Source organism: Lepidothrix coronata, unplaced genomic scaffold, assembly GCF_001604755.1.
Source record: "Lepidothrix coronata isolate B3197 unplaced genomic scaffold, Lepidothrix_coronata-1.0 Scaffold129, whole genome shotgun sequence".
NCBI lineage: Eukaryota > Metazoa > Chordata > Aves > Passeriformes > Pipridae > Lepidothrix > Lepidothrix coronata.
The window spans coordinates 741233-762870 of NW_016690309.1; the positions used below are offsets into that span (position 1 = coordinate 741233).

At 41.3% G+C, this 21638-nt stretch overlaps 1 protein-coding gene across 1 annotated transcript in view; it reads left to right on the forward strand.

Moving 5' to 3' along the window:
• SMC1B (structural maintenance of chromosomes 1B) overlaps positions 1-21573 on the forward strand; it is a 23334-nt gene extending 1761 nt beyond the window's left edge. Inside the window, exons 2-25 of the mRNA XM_017826612.1 lie at positions 293-481; positions 1025-1137; positions 1799-2002; positions 2402-2640; positions 3138-3396; positions 3701-3841; positions 4677-4759; positions 5257-5464; positions 6425-6610; positions 7011-7190; positions 8205-8351; positions 8951-9088; positions 9570-9686; positions 10959-11065; positions 11828-11969; positions 12751-12896; positions 13923-14076; positions 15457-15555; positions 16422-16578; positions 17311-17465; positions 18837-18988; positions 19392-19461; positions 20347-20457; positions 20683-21573. Coding sequence (XP_017682101.1) covers positions 293-481; positions 1025-1137; positions 1799-2002; positions 2402-2640; positions 3138-3396; positions 3701-3841; positions 4677-4759; positions 5257-5464; positions 6425-6610; positions 7011-7190; positions 8205-8351; positions 8951-9088; positions 9570-9686; positions 10959-11065; positions 11828-11969; positions 12751-12896; positions 13923-14076; positions 15457-15555; positions 16422-16578; positions 17311-17465; positions 18837-18988; positions 19392-19461; positions 20347-20457; positions 20683-20793 — 3608 coding nt within the window. The 3' untranslated portion in view covers positions 20794-21573. The remainder of the gene's footprint in view (positions 1-292; positions 482-1024; positions 1138-1798; positions 2003-2401; positions 2641-3137; positions 3397-3700; positions 3842-4676; positions 4760-5256; positions 5465-6424; positions 6611-7010; positions 7191-8204; positions 8352-8950; positions 9089-9569; positions 9687-10958; positions 11066-11827; positions 11970-12750; positions 12897-13922; positions 14077-15456; positions 15556-16421; positions 16579-17310; positions 17466-18836; positions 18989-19391; positions 19462-20346; positions 20458-20682) is intronic.
• The last annotated feature ends 65 nt before the right edge of the window (positions 21574-21638 follow it).

The window sequence follows — 21638 nt, forward strand, 5'->3', positions numbered from 1 at the left end:
CCCTGCCATGGCAGGGACACCTTCCACTAGCCCAAGTTGCTCCAAGCCCTCTCCAACCTGACCTTGGACTCTTCCAGGGATGGGGCAGCCACAGCTTCTCTGGGCAACCCATGCCAGGGTCTCATCACCCTCACAGGGAGGAATTTCTTCCTAAAAAAAATTAAAAATACAGAATAAGAAATAGAATTAATAAAGAACTTTGCAATTCTGCATATTTTTTTAGCTGGTTGTTAATCAAATGCCTCCTTTCATTTCTGCCACGTCAAAGCAATTTTTAAACATTTCTTTTAAGGGAAATCTAACATAATGGATGCTGTCAGCTTTCTGCTGTGTGAAAGGACAGCCAATCTGAGAGTTAAAAGTGTTCGGGAGCTCATTCACGGAGCACATGTTGGGCGACCAGTCTCTTCTACAGCCAGTGTGAAGATGGTGTACTGTGAGGAAGATGGGGAAGAGAAGACATTTTCAAGAGTTATCCGTGGTAGGTGGTAGAGGCTGCTGCAATTCTGTCTGTCTGATGTATAAAGAGAGATGTATAAATGATGTATAAATGGAGACAGGAAATGCTCAGCTCGGAATTTCAGATGCCCAATGTCATTTCAGAGCTGGGTGGGTTAATACTTCAGTATTAATACACAGTTTGGTAGTGGTATAAATGAAAAAACATGCTGGGGCCAATTAGTTAAAAGATTCAACAGGTGATTATTGTATGTTCTTTGCTCTCTGTGTGTCTGTAGATACTCCCTTGGGATCTGTAGGTGGAAATGGGGGCTGAAACCTTGCTGCAGGCACGAGCACTGGAGCACGCCAGTGCCATTTGAAAGTGTGAAACTAGAGTTTTCATACAGAAAACTGGAGTTATTGAGAGGAATAAAGGAATAACTGAAATCTATTTTCTTCTTTGAGGAAATTGCTCCGTTAAATTGTTCTGCTGGTTTAGTCCTTTTCCAGTGGGTTTTGTGTTGCAGCAGTAATTTTCAGTTACAGTTTTCAGTAGTAATTTTTTTTTTCTTTCCTCCCTTAGGCAGTTGTACTGAATTTTTTTTCAATGACAAGGCTGTCAGCCGATCTGCTTACGTATCCGAGCTTGAAAAAATAGGCATTCTTGTCAAGGCCAGGAATTGCCTTATTTTTCAGGTGAGCATTCAAGGTACTTTGTAAGGAAAACAAAAGCCTCTGAGGTTATTATTTCATAGATACACAGTTATCTGTTTGATAGAAAAGAGGGCACCCTTAGCTAACTACAAGCCAATATATTTTTTTCCTGACCTCGACCAAGAACTACAAGACTACAAAGTAGAAATAATGGGGTTTGTGTGTACATGAGTGCACTAGGAAGAAAGAAGCTGATCTGGAAGAAATTGTGTTCTTGTATTATTCACAGGATGTAAGAAAATACGTGTCTCTATAAATGCTTGGTGTGTTCAATTCTAGGAGTGTTAGGAAAAAAAGGAATTTCATCTTAAAACACCTCTATCAGTAAAGATGCATCAAAGAGTAAAGGATATTTTGGTTCAGGCTGAGGGATTGATAATTCTGCTGGGCTGTTAGTTCCCAAGAATTTAATGACATGGGTCAGAGGTGCCTTAGCCTTGTGATGAATATGTTGCACAAAATTGTCTTCCTTGCAGTTGCTGAGAAGACTCCCGAGGAAGAACTGATTTTTTTCCCTCTTGCAGAAACCTTTATAATATAAATGGAGATCCATCTGTACTATATGCTCCTAAAGAAATCCATTAGGCAGCAGAAGGATCTACAGTGCTGCATTATTTACTTTTTTGGGGCCATTTTGTTTTAGGGAACAGTAGAATCGATTGCAATGAAGAAGCCCAAGGAGAGAACTCAACTTTTTGAACAAATCAGTAATTCGTGGGAATTGGCCGAAGAATATGAACGAAAAAAGAAGAAAATGCAGCAAGCAGAAGAGGATGCACAGTTTAATTATAACAAGAAAAAAAGTGTTGCAGCAGAACGGAAGCAAGCAAAGATAGAGAAAGAGGAGGTAACTCAGTTGTTCCTTTTTTTTGGTGTAAAGATACCAGATTTTTATCAGATCTTTTATGGGCTTAAAGACAGGTGGTTTTGGGGTTTTTTTTAAAAAAACAACCACACATTTCTGTTGTGCTTGATCTAGGGTTTTTTTCAGTATGGCATACTATATAATAATTTGGTATAATTTATAAAGGTGAAGGAATACATATAATAAAATCTAAATAAATGAAAGCATAGGTTTGCTAGTATGATTAAGTATTGATTTAAATGTTTGAGTTTTATGATTGGTGCACATTGCTGGAATTACAGCTACTGGTACAGCATCTTATTTCAGTTTGGGCTTGAAATTAGACTGATAATGATGGAAAATCATTTTTATAAACCATAAATGAAATTTTAATGTTGGTAGGCAGAGCATTACCAGATGCTAATCAAGGACCTGTATGAAGAAAGGATACAGATGAAGCTTTTTCTGCTTTATCACAATGAAAAAGACATTGGCTTCCTGAAAACCAGTTTGGATGAAAAGAATATGGAGGCTTATACCAAGAAAGAGTCTCTTTCTGCAGCAGAAGATTCATTTAAAGCCAAGAAAAAAGTGCTTGGTGTACTAAACAGGGACCTACAGCATATGGAAAAAGAAATGAAGTAGGTTTTCCCATCAGATTCTGTGATGGTTGAATTAAAGCATGATCTGCACTGGGAATTGCTTGGCAGGTGTGCATTTCCTGTTGCACACATGGGTGAGAACCCGGTGCTAGGGGAGCCAGTTTGCAGTTCACTGAAGTAACACCTAGACGTGGTTTTCACCTCCCTTGCCATGCCCAGGTTGTCAGTAATTTCATTATATAAATACCTGTTTGCTATTACACTTTAGAAGGTTATGCTTCACTTCCTAAATGACTATTTTCAGTGGATATTAAAAAAAAATCCCCGCAGTGGAAACCCCTGGGCACAGCCACAGCCTTGCTGTTGAAACCCGTTTGCAGGTGTGGTTGGGAGGGAGGGTTCTTCTTTTCTCTCCTCCCTCTCTCCCCTTTCCTCTGTTCCGTTTTGCTGCGTGGTTTTGTTGTTTTGTCTGTGTTTTGTGGTGGTTGGCTGGTTGGGTTGTTTGTTTTGGGTTTGCTTTTGGTTTTGTTTTTTAGGACTCTGGAAGCGTCACTGATTCAGCAGAGACCCCTCTATATAAAAGCAAAGGAAAACACGTCCTACCAAGTCAAGAAAGTAGAAATGTCTAAAAAATCTCTGAGGGACAAGCAGAAACAGTGTGATAAGGAAAAGCAGAACATAAAAGAGCTAGAGATAGAACTGAGTGATATTGAGAAGGCGTGGAGAGCGTTTGAGGAGAAAGCTGAAGAGGAGCTAAAGCAGAGAGCAGCACGTGTTGAGCTGGGAGAAAGTCAGGTGAACTGGGAGGCCCAAAAGCACTGGTTACTAGAGAAGTCCAAAAATCCCCCCCCCAAATCACAGGGAAACCATTATTTCACCAATGACCTGTAATTTCTGGTGGTCTTTTTGTTCTTGAGCTCAAACAAAACCAAAATTGCAAGTTTTATATAGAGACATGGTACCCTGTGGGAGGGCAGGACAGAAAACATTCAGCAGGGTGAGAGTGGGACAAAGTAGGCAATTGCTGCTTGAGGCTGGAACAACGTGAATCTTCCCACTTTCCAGGGAGTTAATTTATGACTTCTTTGGTTTTGTCCAGCTGGAGCGTTACAGAGAGCTAAAGGAGACAGCAAGAAAGAAAGTTGCTACACTAACCCAGCAGATGGAGAAACTTCGTTGGGAGGATAGAGGAGATCAAGAAAGGCTGAAACTTAACCGGAGGAAGAAAAATGAAGTCGAGGTATTTGTGTCAAACTAGAATTATGTTTGAAGGAGAAAAACGTGTCCCTGCTCCTGCCTCGGGTATTACTGTCTGTGAAGGTGTGCTCTGAGCTTCGACATAATCAAATCCATAGCAGAGGGGAGACATTGCAAGTGTTAGTTCAGTTGTATGAGAATTCTCATACCCTTATCTCATGGATATTGAAGCAGGTGCACAAAGAGGTTAACTCTCCATCCCTAGAGCTATTTAAAAGGTCACGAGAATTTCAGGAGTTAAATTAAGGCTTAATAAAATGCATAGGTAACAGTATTTTTTCTTTTCATTTGCTTTAATTAGTGTATGTTTTTTCCAAAGGGAGTGACTGAAAATACTTGTTTCACTGTTGGTTTTTGTTGTGGGTGGTTTTTTGTTTGTTTTTTTTTGTTTTGTTTTTTTTTTACTACAGTGTTTTGTGTCAGTTTGGAAGCTCCGAGCCTGCTTCTTTGTGCATCCTTAGGAAAAAAATATTGATGTAGGGCCAAGAAAAGCACCTCTTTTTTTTTAACACCTGTAATTTACTAATTCTACGTTTAAAGTTGTTTTAAGTGTTGGTGTCATGATTCTCTGTCATAAAGAGGCTTTCTCTAAGCTGTAGCTGAACATGAAAAATCCAGTAATGGCCTTGATAAAACAATTATTCATGGTGCCATTTGGCATCTGTTATTGCAAAAGAGATTCTGTTACTTCAGTGTGAAATACCAGTAAGGAGGAAAAGATCTGCCTCAGTGCTTGTTCTGATTAATTCAGCTCTCTATCTTGCTGTAAGCTGTGGTTTTCTGGTTTGTTTTGGACACTTGTGTTTGTGATTGCATAGGAAATCATAAAGCAGACTGTGGAACAGATAGAGGAGCATAAGAAACGCATAGAGAAGTTGGAAGAATATGCCAAGATATGCAGGTATGTGTAAAAAATTAAAAGCTCATTTGATTTCTTGTGTATTAGATATTGTCAAAAATAACACAGCACGTTTCTAATTGTTTCTAATTATTTTCTTTAAAATTCTAATAGGAGTTAGAATTCTTACTAATTCTACTTAATAGCTTATTAAAGTAATACAGCTATAAAAGTAGCTGCCAAAATGAAGTAGGAAGTATGATGACTAATCCATATTTTGTTTGAACCAGTTCTATAATTACTTCTAATTTCTTGCACATTATGTCACTATGGGTATGGGGCTGTTAGTGGACAAAGGGAACGGGGCAGTTCTGTAGTCATGCTGCTCTAGAAAGCATTAATACTTACCTTGTGTGTTAGCTCAGTTCTTCCCTCCTGGGTCTTGTCTTCTGCCTGGTTTTTACTCCTTGTGAGGTAAAGGTGACTGCATAATGACCTGAGTTGATGCTACAAGTGTGTATAAATGAAATAATGCTTTTTATTTGTGCTTCTGTCCGAAGCGAATCGCTAGCAGAGAAAAAACAGCAGGAGGAGCTGCTGGCTGAGGAGATTGAGACCTCAACAGTGAGAATGGCTGAAGTGAACGAGGAGCTGAACAAAATAGTTGGGGAGCTGCAGAATGCCAGGATGGATTACCACGAGGGCAGGCGGGAGCAGATGAGAGCAGAGATCCTGGAGAGTCTCAGGAGGCTGTACCCGGATTCTGTGGTAATGGGATGGCCTTATCCCAGTGCTTTATTTTAGAGCTAAGAGTTCTGCCTTAGGCTGAGGAAGCAGCTGGGCTAAATTGGACAGGCTGGATCCCAGTGGACTGTAATTGGCCATGAATTTCCAGTAGATGAAACGTGAAATACCTGAATGTGTTGTTCCTGAGACAACACTGTGAAAGACCTGTCACAGCTCATGCCAGTTGTCTCTTTATTTGTTTAAGTTTGATAAGGATGAAACTGTACATGTGCAAGAAGAGACCAGTAGCTACGTGTCAACAAGCAGAAAAACTGTTCTTGCATGAATTCAAGGGTTATGGTGTTCAAAGTGGGCATCAGTAGGTTCAGTCCTTCAGAAAAAGCTCAGCTGTGCTTGTAATGACAGAAAGGGAACAAAAGATCTTTGGGGAGCATGTACAATAAAGAGCTAATTAGTTTTACTTAATGGTGTTACTTAATGATTATTTGGACTATGCAGTACAAGAAAAAATTATTTTATTCTGTTTATGCTACTAAAATAAGCAGATACTTCTTTTTTGGGTCGAAACTGGAATAGTGCCTCTCTTGCTGCCATTTTCCAGTTCTATTTATTTCAGACCTTATGGACATTTTAAGATTTTACTGAGTGTTAGATACTTTCTTTCTCTCCAAAAAAGATGCTTAGCTAACTTTGTCACTCTCTTATGCTTCTGGAATTGTATGCTAGAGATTCTCAGTAAAACATTGAGATACATAACTGCAACCTTAGAGAAAAAATTAGATCCCCTCAGAAGGCATACTTTGCATGTTGGGTTGATGACTACCTCAATTTCTGGTTTTTCTGATGCACAACCATTGTGAGGGAGTGCAGCTGGTAGATGTGTAACACATTTTCCTCTTACTGCTTCAGCCTCTTGTGTGCAGAAATATTATTCCATGTCTAAAGTAGCATATTAATATTTCTCAACATTTTAATCTTCAGTTTGGAAGATTGCTTGACCTGTGTCATCCTATCCATAAAAAGTACCAGCTTGCTGTTACCAAGGTGTTCAGCAGATACATGACTGCTATTGTTGTTGCCTCTCAAAAAACAGCAAGGGATTGTATTCAGTTCCTGAAACAGGAACGGGCTGAACCTGAGACGTTTCTTGCTCTGGATTACCTTGACGTGAGTACATTTTTCTTTCTCCTGTCATCAGCAAGTTTATACACTTGTAAATCTTGATATTGGATCATTTAAACTTAACAAAAGTAGGCTTAAGTGTTAAGGCACAGGACTTGGGAAGGGAATTTCATGGAGCACTTGTTGGCCCACTGCTCCAGCCTGCTGAAGTCCCTCTGGACGAGTGTCTGGCATATCAGTCATTCCTCCCAGCTTTGTGTCATCAGCAGATTGCTGATTGTCCTCCTCCTTGTCCCTTTCTGAGCACAGGAGTGACACTGGTGTGTCCCTAATCCTCTTGCAGTTGCCATTCTGTTACCTGCACGTCCCGTGCCCAGACCTCTCAGATTTGGGCCTGCTTTATGGTGACAGCAGGAATTCCAGGCACTGCTTCTTTGCTTTCCAGGTCAAGCCAATCAACGAGAAGCTGAGGGAGGTAAAGGGAGCTAAACTGCTGGTGGATGTTGTGCAAACACCATTTGCTCCACTGAAAAGAGTGATTCAGTTTGTGAGCGGGAACAGCCTGGTCTGTGAGACAGTGAAGGAGGCCAAACACATCGCCTTTGATGGACCAGTGAGGCTCAAGGTGAGGAGCTGCAGTTTGCTGCATGTGTTTCCCACTGCAGTCATGGATTTGATGCCATTTAAATCATTCTTTTCTACGTGTGCTGTGAAGGATTGCAGGTAAACACAGGGTGGTGCTGTGCTGTCTAATCCCACACGAACAAACCACCAGATACTTCACGTGGTTATGTTTGCCTCTGTCTGGTAGTAAGTGTAAGTGGTTTCCTGGGAAAAGGGGGAGGCAAATTGGAGGATAGTTAGAGTCCAAATGTGCTTCTTCATATGGTCCTTATGATAAGGAGGATGAAGGAGGGATAATCCTGCACCTAAAACTGCCTGATTTAGAAACTCAGACTTTATCTTGTGAGGGTTTTTTTGAAGAAATGCTTTCAAAAATCTTTAAAATATCTGCCAGAATCTGCTGGTTGTAGATGTGGACTGTGTTAAGGACTGGAAGCTTCTCTGTTACTTCCTGCAGTTGTCTCTTCTTATTCATACCTGTGTTGCTGCAGACAGTCTTTTATGCACTTAGTGTAAACTGTTTAAAATCTTGATTAAAACAGCTTGAATTGAAGGTGAGCGTGAAATCACGTTTACTTGGAATCAGGTCACTAAAGCACCCATGTTCTTCACTAAAATTTGCCCTTCCTGGGTACAAACAGGCTGTTTCCCTCTCCTCCATTATCATGGGGCTTGGTTTGTTCTACTGAGCCAGAGAGAACCTTCTAAGTGCCAGTGTACACACAAGTGTCTTATATTAATTTTCTAAATACAAAGAAATGATACGATTTCGTTTCATTTGCTGATCAGTTGTAATAATACTAAAATGTGATTAGTGATAAGAAACAAGAGGCGTTTTCTGTGGCTTCATGTATCTCATGTTAACAGATTTGGTACACGAAAAAACATTGAAGTCCACCTCAAATGTGGTTGTTGCTTGTTTGACTGCCATATCTTGGGCACTACTTTGTGGGGTATTTTGGCTGATTTTGTTAAGATCTATTTGGGTTTAATTTTATTTTTTTTTTCCTTCTAGACAGTGTCTCTTGATGGAACTTTATTTTTAAAATCTGGAGTGATTTCTGGAGGATCCAGTGATTTAAGATTTAAAGCTAGATGTTGGGATGATAAAGAAATGAATAAAATGAAAGAAAGAAGGGATAGCTTGATTCATGAGTTAAAGGTAGGTCTCTTAATAGCACTTACTGCAAAAGTCGTGGAAGTGTAGAAGTTGTCTGACTCAATTCAGCTTTTGGAAGGGGATTTTCTGAAGAGGTGATTTTCAAAACTCGTAGAAGATGCAGACAGGACACAGTAGCTGTTTATCCTCTTCCAGTTAATAATAATCCATTGTGCATCTTGTCCTTAGCTGATGGGGTGGTTCACAGATGGAGAACCAGGATAACACTCTTGGTCCAAGCTGCTTCCAGGAAAAGGAGCTGCTGCTCAAAGTAACTGGAGACTTGTAGTGAGAAAAAGATGATGTGATCTGTCAACATGAGAGTATTTGCATGGACCAAAACCTTCCAGTGTAAAACTATGTCATACCTCTAGTGTTTGTTTCTATGAGAGGGCTGGAGCAGGGATTTAGGAATCTGCAAGCGGATGCTTCCTGCAGAGGAGTAAATCTGTTACAAAATTCCTGTTGGGTATGACCAGTGCTGCCAGCCTTTACCTCGAATGAGGCCTGTGTCAGTGAGGCTAAAATCTGCACATGACTCATTTTCCAAGAGGTCACCTCATATTTACAGTGCTTTTTCTCCCATCCCAACCCTTCCCCAGACCCTGATGAAGACCAAGCGTAAGGAGGCCGACCTGAAGCAGCTGCGTGCCCAGAGCCAAGGAACCCAGACACGGCTCAAATACTCACAGAGTGAGCTGGACCTCATTAAAAAGAAACACCTTGCCAATCTCTACATGGTATCCTGCCAACTCTTAATCGTTCTCAGCTGTAATAATTGTATTTTTTAAGCTGTCGTTACCTGTGAAATAAATGCTGCTTCCTTACATAGTTTTGTTAACTCAGATCAAGTTTTGCATGCGGCAGTTACGACTGAGGGACTGATAAAATGTAAAAAGCAAGATTAGAAAGTACTTTACGTGAGCCTTTTTCTATTTTAGTTTTTAAGTTTGGATCTCTGGTAGCTTGGTATATCATTTAGTAACCTTCAGAAGCCTGTAAGTCAAAGTGCACTTCATGTGATGCTTAGTTTGCTTTTCTGCTCATTCAAACTAATCATTGCATGCAAATTGGCAATGATAGTGGGTAAGTGGCATTTGAGAAGAAAATAAAGGTTTTAATCAGAAAAATACAGTTAATCTGGAACAGAGCTGTCTCTTAATTTCTGGAAAGTTGACCCTCCTGTTAAGAAAAATTACCATATTTTTCCTTTCTATCCAGGAAAAATCAAAGCTGGAAAGTGAACTGCTAAATATTGAGTCTCAGCATGACATGCTGAATGAAGGAATAGCACAAAGAAAAACAAAAATAGAAGAATTTCAGACAAAAATTAATGAGGTAATGCTTTCTGTCAAAACTGTGACAGCCTATGCTGTTATGCTGCAGAAACTTCTTATGTTCCTGCTGACTTCTAGAACTTGGACAACTTTTAACTTTATAAACAGCTTTGTCAACAAGACTTCTAAGTTATTCCAGCAGTCATCCTCTACCTTTCTTACCAGGCTGGCTGTGAACAGAGGTGTACTTGGATGTTAATGTGTCACAGCTCTGCAGTTACTCGAGGTGTATCATACACATGTAACTTACTTCCTGGCCTCTGCCCCGTTCTCATCAGTCAGCCTTGGGTTAATCTGGCTGGAATTCTGCCTGGAAAAAGGAGCCCAAACTGCTGTGTGTTCTGTCCTGCCTGTGGTGCAGGCACGAGGGAGTGCAGATGTCTGTCGTCTGCAAGCACTGGCACTGTCATTGATGGTTAGGCTCTGAGAATTCCAGACCTGGGGAATTTTGCTTTTGCTTGTTCTGAAAATAAAAAACAAACAAACAAACAAAAAACCTAAAAAATGGAGGCTGGTCATTGCTTTCCAAAGGGTAGTGTAACTTGTAACTCGAAGTGGTATTGTATCCCTGGCTGAAACAGCCTGAGTACTAAAGCAGTGTAAACATTACCAGGCTCTGACCTGTAAAGTTCTCTTAGAAGTTTGTTCAACCCATTGGGTTTCCTTTCTAATAGGCTGTTGCTATTCTTCATTCAGTCCTGTCTTACACACTGTACCTAATATTTGCCTGCTTAAATTTTTCATAAAAATCTTAGGACTGGTTTTGCCTGAGGCTTTTGTTAGTGTGCACTGTATAATTAGGAAGTGAAATATTCCATGGCACTGTTTTTGCTGTGACTTTGCTATAATTGGAACACAGTAATTAATATTTATGGATCCCTTGAAAGGATTAAAATGAAGAACTGAACTGAACCAAGAGACCTGTTGTGTCTGATTAGTGTCCTGTCCAGCTTTCTCTTCTTCAGCTGGCTGGGAACAACAGGCAAAACCAGGGCAGTTGGTCACAGTGATTACTTTAATTGTCTTTGGAGTGACCAGGTGCTGTCAAGAAGAACTTAGAGTTACATCTTGCAGATCATATGCCTTGTGTCTGGCATTTAGAGCGAAAGAGTTATTGGAAAATTTCAAGTACAAATTACTTCTCAGTACTTGTTTGCTGTTTCTTAAAGTACCTTAAAAACCCAACCTGCAGCATGAAGCAATTGTCCAAATGTTTTACACCTGTGAGTGACTAAACATCTTTTTTTTTTGCTCTGTTTCTCTGTATTCCAAGGTGGAAGACACTGTTTTCCGGGAATTCTGTGAAGAGATTGGTATAGAAAATATCCGTGTGTATGAGCAGGAACACGTGAGGCAGCAAGAGGAGGTTGCCAAGAGAAGGTGGTGTTTGGCACTGATTAGTAAACCAGTGGCTGGGATTAAACTGGGCACATTGGGCCTTGGGAAACCCCAGCCCAGGAAATATCACAAAAGCCCAGGAGACAGTAAAAGGTTCCCCTCTCACTGCAGGGGTTAATTAGGGATTAGTGACACTGCTATGCTTTGGGCTTATGAGACAGTTCAGAGTCAGTGACAGCTGGCAACAAACTTGGAAGGTAACATTTGCTATTTTGGTAGCACTGCTGTAGAAAAATAAAGCAAAGAATAGTTTTCTAAAACCCACATGGAAAAATGGCACTATCCCAGATGGAGAACAGCATGAAGGGTCACTCATGTATCCAAAATCTGAAGGAGAACTGGATGTAGGACGCAGGCATTTGGTATAGGAACATGATCTTAAGGACAGCAGGCTCTGAGGTTTCTCACTGGCAACCTCACCTAGTATTTGTCTCCCAGGCACATGTCACAGGACCCCAGATTTGTGCCTTATGAAGGAGAATGTTGAACTAGATCCTTGAACTCCAGTGTCACTCTCCATATTGAGGTGGCCATATTAACTGTTATCACTGTATCCTTGTGACTTCAGCACATCCACAGGATGTGGTGTGGGGGACCCAAATGTCTGCAGATTTCTGTGCTCACGTGGAAGACACAAAAATGCAATCTGACTCCTCAGAGGGGAAATGTGCCTCATCCCAGCTTACAGTCACAGTTAGGAGCCTGCTCTGTCCGTGTTGATTTGAAGTCCTGTGCTTTGCCTAGGCTGGAGTTTGAGAGCCAGAAGACCCGACTGAACACTCAGCTGGAGTATAATCGGGATCATCTCCAAAAATTAACAAACTCGGTCAGCAAGTTGAGGGAGACCATAAAGAAAGATGAAGCTGAGATCGTCAGGCTTCGGGAGGTAACTCTGAAATCAGTCTCTGCCTCTGGGACTCTTCTGGGAGAACAGAATGCAATGAGTTACAATATTTAAAAAATGTGATGCTGAGTAATTCTGCAAGGGGTTCATTCAGTGCTGACTTTGTAGTTGTTTAAAAAAATGCAGATGCATTTTAACCTCAGAATAACCTGCCATGTTTGGGTACTTACTAATTATTCAAAATAAGCTTGCTCAAAATTGTGTATTGTTGTGTGTACAGTGTTATATTGTGTTCAGTTTTATGTGTTTAACTGATACGAAAAGGCAACATACAGCTACAGATAAAACCAGCAGCAGGTGGCTCAGATTCAGTAGAAGATTTCACGAGTAAGACTAAACAACTCTGGTGCTTTACATCTTTAAGGTACTTCACTAAGATAACTCCACTAAGATAAAGCCACTAAGATAATTCTGTGAAACCAAGTCAGATTTTTAATTGAGGTAATTTGGATGGATTCTTCTTTCCCAGTGTTCTTGATTCCTTGTTGTGCTCATGGTGCTTGTTAAATAGACTATGTTTGTGGTACACAGAAAAGGGAAGGAGAAAAGATCCGTAATAGTGCTCTGAATAAAAAACAAAAGTCAAGTGTATAAAACTGCCACAAAGTGGAGGGAAAAAAAAATCCCACAGTGCCTTTCAGATTTTGTGATGTAACACATTTGAATGTAACAGGTTTAAACTTATAACTCTTTCTTTGTGTATAACAAGGCTCCACATCAAGAGTTTTGATGGGACGTTAAAAATGTAAATATTTTTATGCAGGATGAAGAAAAGCTTTTAATAAAAGTGAATGAAATGGTGGAGGAGCAGCAAGAACTTAAGGATAGATTAAGTACTCATAAATCTCAGGTTACAAAAAGCCAAACTGAAGTTGAAGAGTTCAGAAGGAGGATGTTAACTCTTAATAGGTAATTCCTACTTGTACTGCTGGGAAAATGGTTAATGGGATAATATTTAGAAGAGATTTGGTGCTCAGATGTTTGGATTTCTCTTGATGTATTTTCTTGTGAAAGACATATTAGGGACATGGTGATTTGCATTTACAGTAGGTGTCAGTTGAGCAGTGTTTCTGGGCAATAGGGAGTGACTTGGGGTAAGAGTGTGGTAGTTTACTTTTGACTGGGGGCGTGTGTAGTTCCCTGGTAGTTTCACAGTTTATTTTAAGTTGTACAGTACCTTCAATGAATTGGAATTTTTTTTCTGATTTTATTGTTATTTTCTCCAGACTTTTCATGGGTTGGATACCTTAAACTGATATTAACTTTAGGCTCACTATTTTGTCCTACTGTTGTTTTAAATCAACTGCTTTGGGGACAGATTAGGCTTCAGTTTTTCTTATGTTTGCTGATTATTGATGTGCTTAATGTCTCTTAATCAGGAGTTTAAGATACATTTAAAACCCCTGTTGGCCCAGTGTGGTTAGATAAACTTGGGGAATTTTCTGTGAACTCATGGACTGTATGCCTAGGAATTCATGTCAGAGTGTGTCATTTAACCATGTAAGATATTACATTTCTGGTGCTGGTAACTTGATGCTATCACAGGAATTTATTGCAAAGAATCAAGCTGTGCTTCAAGGAGAGTAGTGACAGAAGAGACTTGATGGAATGTTAGAAGGATCGAATCTCCCTCCGTGTTCTGCAGAGCTGAACAGAACAGAGTTGTAGTTAGGGAAGGTGGGGTTTGAAGATGCTGCAGAGTGAGCTTGTCAGTACTCTGAAGCTCAGGCTCCCTCTGGAGTCCTGCGGGAGAATGGAGAGGACGGCACAAGTACAGCCCCATTTTCCCGAGTTCAGTGGGGACTGCAGGGGAAGGAGCCCTCATGGTGCTTGGAGACTGGTTTTCATGCTGTGTTTGTCATGCTGGTTTTCTCTGGCTGTGTTTAGCAGTGATGCTTCTGCTCTTGAGTTGTTTCGTTCCTTTTGTGCATGTAGGGAAGCCACAAAACTGCAGAAGGAAGCTGCAGCTCTAGAAACTGCTCTGGAAGAGAAGAGACTAAAGAGACATAATCTGCTGCTCGAGTGCAAGGTGCAGGACTTGAAAATCAAGCTCCTCTTTGGAACACTGGATGACATCAGTGAAGTAGAGGTACTTAAAAATGTTTACAGAAGATAAATATCCTGGGGGAGCAGTTCCTCAGTCATGAATTTAAAGATCCACATTCTTTCCTTACGGGAATATTTGCCTCCCATAGTAATGTTCAAACAAATGTGTTGTTTTCATGTGGTCAGGCCTCATTCGTTCAAGGGAAGGATTTTTGTTGCTTTTTGTAGGCAGAGATATTGTTTGCAAGTATTTTTGCTTGTGCTTGAAACATATTCCTGTGAAATATCTAGAATCACCATGGTACAAGAAAATTGGTGTGAAGATGTGTAAGGGGACGCACAGGGGCAGTTCAGAAATATAAATAAATATGGCATATACATGGATTGAGATCAGATTAGGTCAATCATCCATAATATAAATGCTGTATAGGAAATGATCCTTTTGGCTTGAGTAGATATTCACAGAAATCAGGGATAGGCTAAGATAGAAACATTCCTGCTATCAGAGGTTTGACTATTTATTTGTCTCCATCTTCCCTCTTTTTCCAGCATATCTTTGGTGAGGAGAAATAAACTTTCTCCACTGTTACAAAAGAAAAGAGCTGTGAGTTTGGAAGGACTTTTAAGGAGTGTGTGAATTTGGAAGGAGTCTTGTTGAACCCCTTCCTTAGAAAAGTATTTTTGCTGGAGGATGGGTATGAACAGGGCAGCAGAAAATGCAGTGAGGTGGGGTGGGTGGTTTGTGAAGGGACAGAACAAGAACTGCTCCTGATCAGAGGATGCAGGAGCTCAGCTGTCACTATTTGGATAAGGAAGAGCTGAAACCAAGGAGGTGTGAGCGATAGGAAAGCCAACTTGGATTAATCATTGCTTTCACTGAGAAGACCAGCAGGATTTGGTGGTGGGAGAGGGACTGACAATGAGAGGTAGCACATGTCTCCTTTGAGGGAAGGTGGCTGTTAGAAATTGAGGCTACAGGGTCTAGAAGACACTCTGGTTGTGCTGTACAGAGCTGAAGCTCTTTCTGAGGCCAGCTGAGCAGAAGAAATGCCTCAGCTGACACCTTCAGAGCCTTCCCTTGGAAGGGGGTTGAATTATCTGGGGAATATAAATCCTTCCAACCAGGAGATTTACAGTATGCCCATGGTTGTAACTACACTACAAAAAAATTGCTGCTGCTCTCACCTTGATTCAGACTGAGATTAGCAGATGTTTTCACCTCTGTTTAACAGGTGCATGGTTTAATTGGACTCATGGGATCTTAACCGTTCACTCCCTCTGGGCCAGGGCAGGAGCCATGCAATGCATTTACCTTGTACCATGTTACCACTGTCTCTTCATTTCAAATCCTTTCAGTTAATTGGTGTAACAGTTTAAAAGTTAACTGCTGTACTTCTGAACTGGAATGTCTCTCATCTTCCAGCTGGGAACTGAAACAGAAGACACCCAGACAACGTCAGGGATCTATGAGAGGGAGGAGAGAATTCAGGTAGACTACAGGAGCCTAGCAGAAGACCTGAAGGTGATCTTTTTGGTTTGAAATTATTGCAGATGGGAGTGTTTGATTTTCATTTTGGTAAAAAATATTTTATTTGTTGAAATTATTTGTTCTTCACCCCTGTCTTGAAATGAAACACTGCTAAGCTGAAGTGCATGTGTCTGTGTACTCTGGTTTTGCAGTCACATGTAGCACTGCTGTGTGGGATTTCTGGATGGGTCAGACTTTACCTTTAAAGCTTCCCTGAACCACAAACATGGAATTCAGAAAGAGTTAATATAACCTTGGTTTTTCCTTCCTGCTTTACCTTCTGCCTCGAAGTTCCAATAGTATGTGTTATGGCTCAGAACTCCAGGACCCAAGGATGGCTGCTGGGGGTTGTTACCACTTCTGTCTGTGGTATTTGCAGAGACTGAGGCTTCCCATCCTTTCCTCTCTAACAACCCATTAGGTCACATTTTTCTCAGCAGGTTTTGTAATTTTTTTTCCCCTTGAATCCTAAGAAAAGTAAGTAAACATCAGAGGCCAGGTACAGGGCAAAGGATGGATCTGTCATCACTGGAACTTGTCTCCAAGAATTCCCTGAGAACCTACCTTTGAAGGTTTTCTTTACAGATCAAGTAGTGAAGCACTAATCCTGCTCTTGTGTTGTATTGTGAAGTGAGGGAAGGGAGTTGCCTCTCTGTTTTAAAGGTCTTGTGGAAGAATACTGAGGACCTCATAGACGATTGTGAGAACTAAGGCCCTTGAGTGGCATGTTTTGGTTGTTTCCAGTTAAAGCTATCAATGAGTGGGGTAGCTGTCTCAGGAACCACAAGTGCTTGCCGTGTGTGTTGAAGTGTCTTGGCCTATGAGCCGATTGGATCCCTCTGGGATTCCTTTTTCTTCAGGACCTGCAATCTGAGAAGGACATCGAGGCTCATCTGAAGCAGATGCAGCAGGAGATCAAATGTAAAGAGACCACTCTGCTGAAGACAGCTGCTCCCAACCTGAGGGCAGTGGAGAAACTCCAGATCGCTCGGGGCAAGTTCCAGGAGTCCATGGACGGTAACAGTCCTTCATGTCCATCTCTTTTGGGACTGACAGTTTTCACCCTCTTCCCTGGCTTGGTCCTGCTGGCTTTGCCTCTTTCAGATACTAAGGTATTTTTTTGTGCTCAAATGTTATCTCAGTTATTTTTTAATGATATGTAAACAATTGTTTAACATACAGGTGAGTATGCAGTTGAAATACACATTGAGTGATTGGAAAGAGACTTTGTTGCCTGAATGACATCATAAAGTATTTTCACTTGCTTTGTGAAAATGACTGACTTTTAATCTTAAATCTTTAATCTTTTACATTTTTCCTACATAATTGAAGGAACTGTGTATGTTGTCCAGAACTCAGACACGAGCATTCCTTCAAACTGATGAGTGTCCCCAGAGAGCATTGCAGCCATGAGCACAGGAAGGGTTCTGGAGCTGTACCAGGTCGATGCTGGAGCTGCTTAGGGCTGCCCAGCTTCCAGAAGGAATTAGGAGAAGAATTTTGTTCCTTGCTCCAATCAAATATGGTGTAGAGGAGATGGAATACACCACAACTTCTCAGGTTTTGGGGCCTCCATTTGAAAGGTTTCAGAGGAAGGAAACTCCTTGTATTGGTATTGCTCCCTGTATGTGTATTTTTTCTGCAGTAAGTGTTTTCCTTGGTGCTGCTCACGGTACCCAACATAGCTTTGTTCTGTGTATTTGCTCAGAGGCTTCTTACAGAGGAATTCCTGTGATCTGTTTTCCTCAGCTTTTGAGAGCAGCAGGAAGGAGGCCAGAACGTGCCGGCAGGAATTTGAGGAGGTGAAAAAGAGGAGGTATGAGCTGTTCAGCAGGTGCTTTGAACACGCCTCCATAGCCATTGACAGGATCTACAAGAAGCTGTGCAGGAACAGCAGTGCTCAGGTGGGTCATGGGCTTGGGGGCTTGGCCCAAGAGGCCTCACTGGATGCTTTGTTACCAAAGTAACACTCGGGCTTTGCAAAGACAGTCTCAGTCCTGGAGAGGGAAATGGCACAAATAATAAAGATGCAGGAGTTCAGGGTCAGAGAAGGGAGATGACAAGCCAAAGCGTGCTGGGCATTAGACAGAGAAAGGTAATCTCTTAATAAAATTGGGAACTGCTCAGTGAGGTAGTTTTACTCTTTGTGTTTATCAGACTTACAAATTATCAGGACACAAATGTGAAATGTAACTGAGTAATTCATTTAAAAATAATACTGGTTTGCACATCTAGTGATACCAATAATAAGCAGTTAAAAACAGTCATTAATACAGACAAAACTCAAAATCATAAATCAGTGTTTTGTACAAGGTCTTGAAGCTCTGTGTATCCCATTTAAACATTTAGGAAACACAGACATAATAAGTTTGCAGCTTTTAAGAAACACATAGAAAAATTGTCCCACAATTATCTTTGTTACTGTGCCTGTATTAATGCCAAAAGTGAAGAGGGAACTCCCTAATGCTTTGGTTACATCAAGTTCCATAGACTGTGGGGTGTTTAAAGGGTTCAGGATTGGATTCTTTTCTGTTTTAAAACATCAAATTCATCAGCTTCTGTGTTCTCCCTCAACGTGTTGTGTATTGGTTTGGTTTTCTTCTTCTGTGTCTGTGATCCAAGAGGAGACATTTGAAGTCAGGGTTAAGTATGGAAATTTCTCTTTTATCTGTCTCCCCCTGCGCAGAGGGGAAGAGACTTTATTCTTTTATTGTTTCTTTTATTAATGGGAAAAACAAACCACGTAGCAAAGATCTTACCCATTGTACTTTTTAGTGGTTTGGAAAAATGATAATTCCTTTAAAATAATACTTTCAATTTTTGGCCCTGGGAACCAGGATACAAAGTATGGAGAAAGACTTTAATAAAAGCAGTCTTTCTCCAGCTCAAAGCTGGGCTCTGTAAAGCTAACCTTCCACAAAAAAGGCTAATTTTGCAAGTGTATTGTCTTCCAAGCTGCTTTTTAAGTCTAAAATTCTAATAACTAAAAAAAAAGCAGTTACATAAAAGGTGATAAAATCGAGTTTGTTCAGTAGTTGAAAGTGTGCAAATAACAAATAGGTGGTGCCATTTCCAAACTGGTTTTGTTAATGAGCCTCCTGGTTCCTTAACAAAACCATATTCCCTGGGAATTTGGTAATGCTGCTCTCAGGATGGATGGATGAAGCCAACTCCCTGATTTCCACATTAGCTCAGGCAGTGTTTAAACCCAAACCATTCCCATCTTAATAATTTGATAAATGTCCCTGTTAACAATGCCACGTGTGTGTTCCCAGGCATTCCTGAGCCTTGAGAATCCCGAGGAGCCCTATCTGGAAGGCATTGGCTTCAACTGTGTGGCCCCTGGCAAGCGTTTCATGCCCATGGACTGTTTGTCAGGAGGGGAGAAAACCGTGGCAGCCCTGGCCCTTGTGTTTGCCATACACAGGTAAAAACACTGCCCTGGGGTTGTCCAAGGGGGGAAAAGTACTGTGGGATTCTCCAAGGATCTGCCTGACAGGAGGAGAGACAGTGTTCCATTTACAAACATGTTAAAAAACCTGCTAATGGAGCATTCAGGCGTTACTAAAGTTCTTATTCTTTACCTTATTCTTTGCCTGTCATGACTTTAATATTATATATTAAATGTAGAATTTTATGTTAATTCTGAACTATTAAGTAAGTTATTGTGTATTATTTAATATTGCATAAGTAATATCTAATTATTTCATTTAAATAAATATAAATATAATATTGCAAAATATTATCAGAATTTTATTAGAGATTAAGTAATTAGAATGTTTGTTAACATTTTGGCTTCGAAGTGCAAAATACTGTCTTGCCTCCTGCAGCTTTAGGCCAGCACCTTTCTTTATTTTGGATGAGATAGATGCTGCCCTGGACAACTCAAACATTGATAAAGTAAGTTATCCTTTATCAGTATCTGACACCTTTTGTAGGAGGGTGGCTGCTTGGACTGCAGGGTGTTGGGATGCAGAGATTGATTGCCCTGACTGAACCTGGTTTAAATTAGATTAGGTTTAGGGCTGAAGTAATGGTTGTGTGAGATACCAGACATGGGAGAGGTTTAAATTCCTCAATCTGAGCGTGTTTGATTGGTGCCCAAGCTGTGAATGTGAGAGAAGAGGTGAGGAGGGTGAAGGTGTGAGCTAAGTCTCTTTCCATTCTTTCAGTTTGGGGGTTTATTAAAGCAGATCTGCAGTAAATGGAACTATACTGTGAAATCAGTGTGAATTCTGTAACTTACTAAAGGCAGTTCTTCCATTAAACAATTATTTCCATGTCAAGTAGATAGAACTGTGCAGGCAGAACTGTGCCAGTACATTATTAAAAATGTACTGGTTTTCCTTTAGGCAGCATTTAATTTATATTGAGGGACACTGCTGTCCGCAGTGAACTAATACATATTTCAGATCTTATTATGTAGCCAGTAACAAACTTTACACACCTTTTTGTTTTTTGTTAAGTATTCAGGAATTTCCACTTTGCTTTGCAGTTATATTAGGTAAAACTGTTTCTCTTTGGCACAGGCCTCTTTCTTTAACTTTATTCATTGGGGTGAATGATGTTGTTACGTGTTTTCAAAAAGCAGCAGATCTGAGGGGGTGTCTTGAGACCAGGGCAAGTATCTGGCTTAAGAGTTGTTTATTTCTCATTTTACCCAGCTTATTTCACGATGGAATTCTGCAGCTCTCGCAGTTCAGTTCTCTCCTTGCCATTCCCTGATCACAGGGTGGTTTCAGGCTGCCAGAACTAACTGAGGAAATGTTTGCTTTCTTTCCAAAGGTCTCGAGTTTCATCAGGGACCAGGCCCATGAGCAGTTCCAAATGATAGTGATTTCCCTGAAGGAGGAGTTCTTCTGCAAGGCAGACGCCTTGCTTGGAGTGTGTCCAGAGGTAACAATCCCTTAGGAGCAGGTTTTGTTCAGTGATGCTGGGGGGTGGTGTGGAAGTGCTGGTTCCCACCTGCAGTGTTTGGTGGCTGGGTGTGCCCTGCTGTGCAGGGACAGGCTCCAGGGAATGTCCTGTGGGAGCTCAGGCTCGGTGTTGTCTCTCACACTTATGAAATGCTTATTTCAAGTAAGAGAAACGTGTTCCCTGCTGTGATCTCCCCCTTCCCAGCACGATGACATCATGTTCAGCAAAGTGCTGACCCTGGATCTCACCGAGTTCCCGGAGCAGGAACAGCAGGACAGAGCAGAGAAGCCCAGAAGCAGCTCTGTCCTGGGGTAGCACGTGGACAGAACCAGGGCACAGCAACAGCAACTGGGTTCACAGCTGACTGTGACAAATGTGAGTTGGAACGTGGCTGTTGGAGGTTGATATGGGAATGTTTGTTCACTTTCCAAGGGAAGCAGTTTTGCAGAGCAGTCATGGAAGGAGCTGTTCCTCCTTCCTGCAGTTTGGTTGAGGGCTGAGAGCGCCCGAGGTTGTTGCTGAGGTTGTGCACACGCCTACACAAAGTTCTCCCCCAGTGTTCTGGGGGGTTTGGGCTGTAAAGATGAAGGGTGCAAGTTCATTAGCACAGCATCCCCAAGCTGGGGTACAGAACCCTTTTTGAGGGAGATGGAATCACTTCATCTGGCCTGTGTTCCCCCTCTGTGTGTGCTAAGAGCTTCCCATGGTTTATGGTTGTTCATAATAATTGTAATGTTCACAGAGCAGGTTCCTTTTGTCCCCCAGACTGCCTACACACACCTGCCTTGTTGTGTGCTGGGAGCCCTGGGCTTGTGCTCCCTGCTGGGCATGCAGGAACATTCCAACCACATCCATGTGCCCACTGCTCCTGCAGGCAGATGTTCATCAAACACTTGTGTTATGGCCACACTTCGTTAATAAATTAATTTGAGGCATGAATTTATGTGAGTGCCTTCATTGAGAATCCAGTGACAGATGTGGAAAGACCTCTGGCAGTGTGAAGGGTGGATGGAGGAGCAGCCTCAGTGGTGTCCAAAGGTCTCTGACCTACAGCAGTCTGGGTGCTGCTAATACACAAGTCCTGGTTTGTTTGGGGGGCTTTAACCATTTGCTGGGAGCAGGTGGTTGAGACAGAAAAATGCAGTGAAGAAATGAACAGC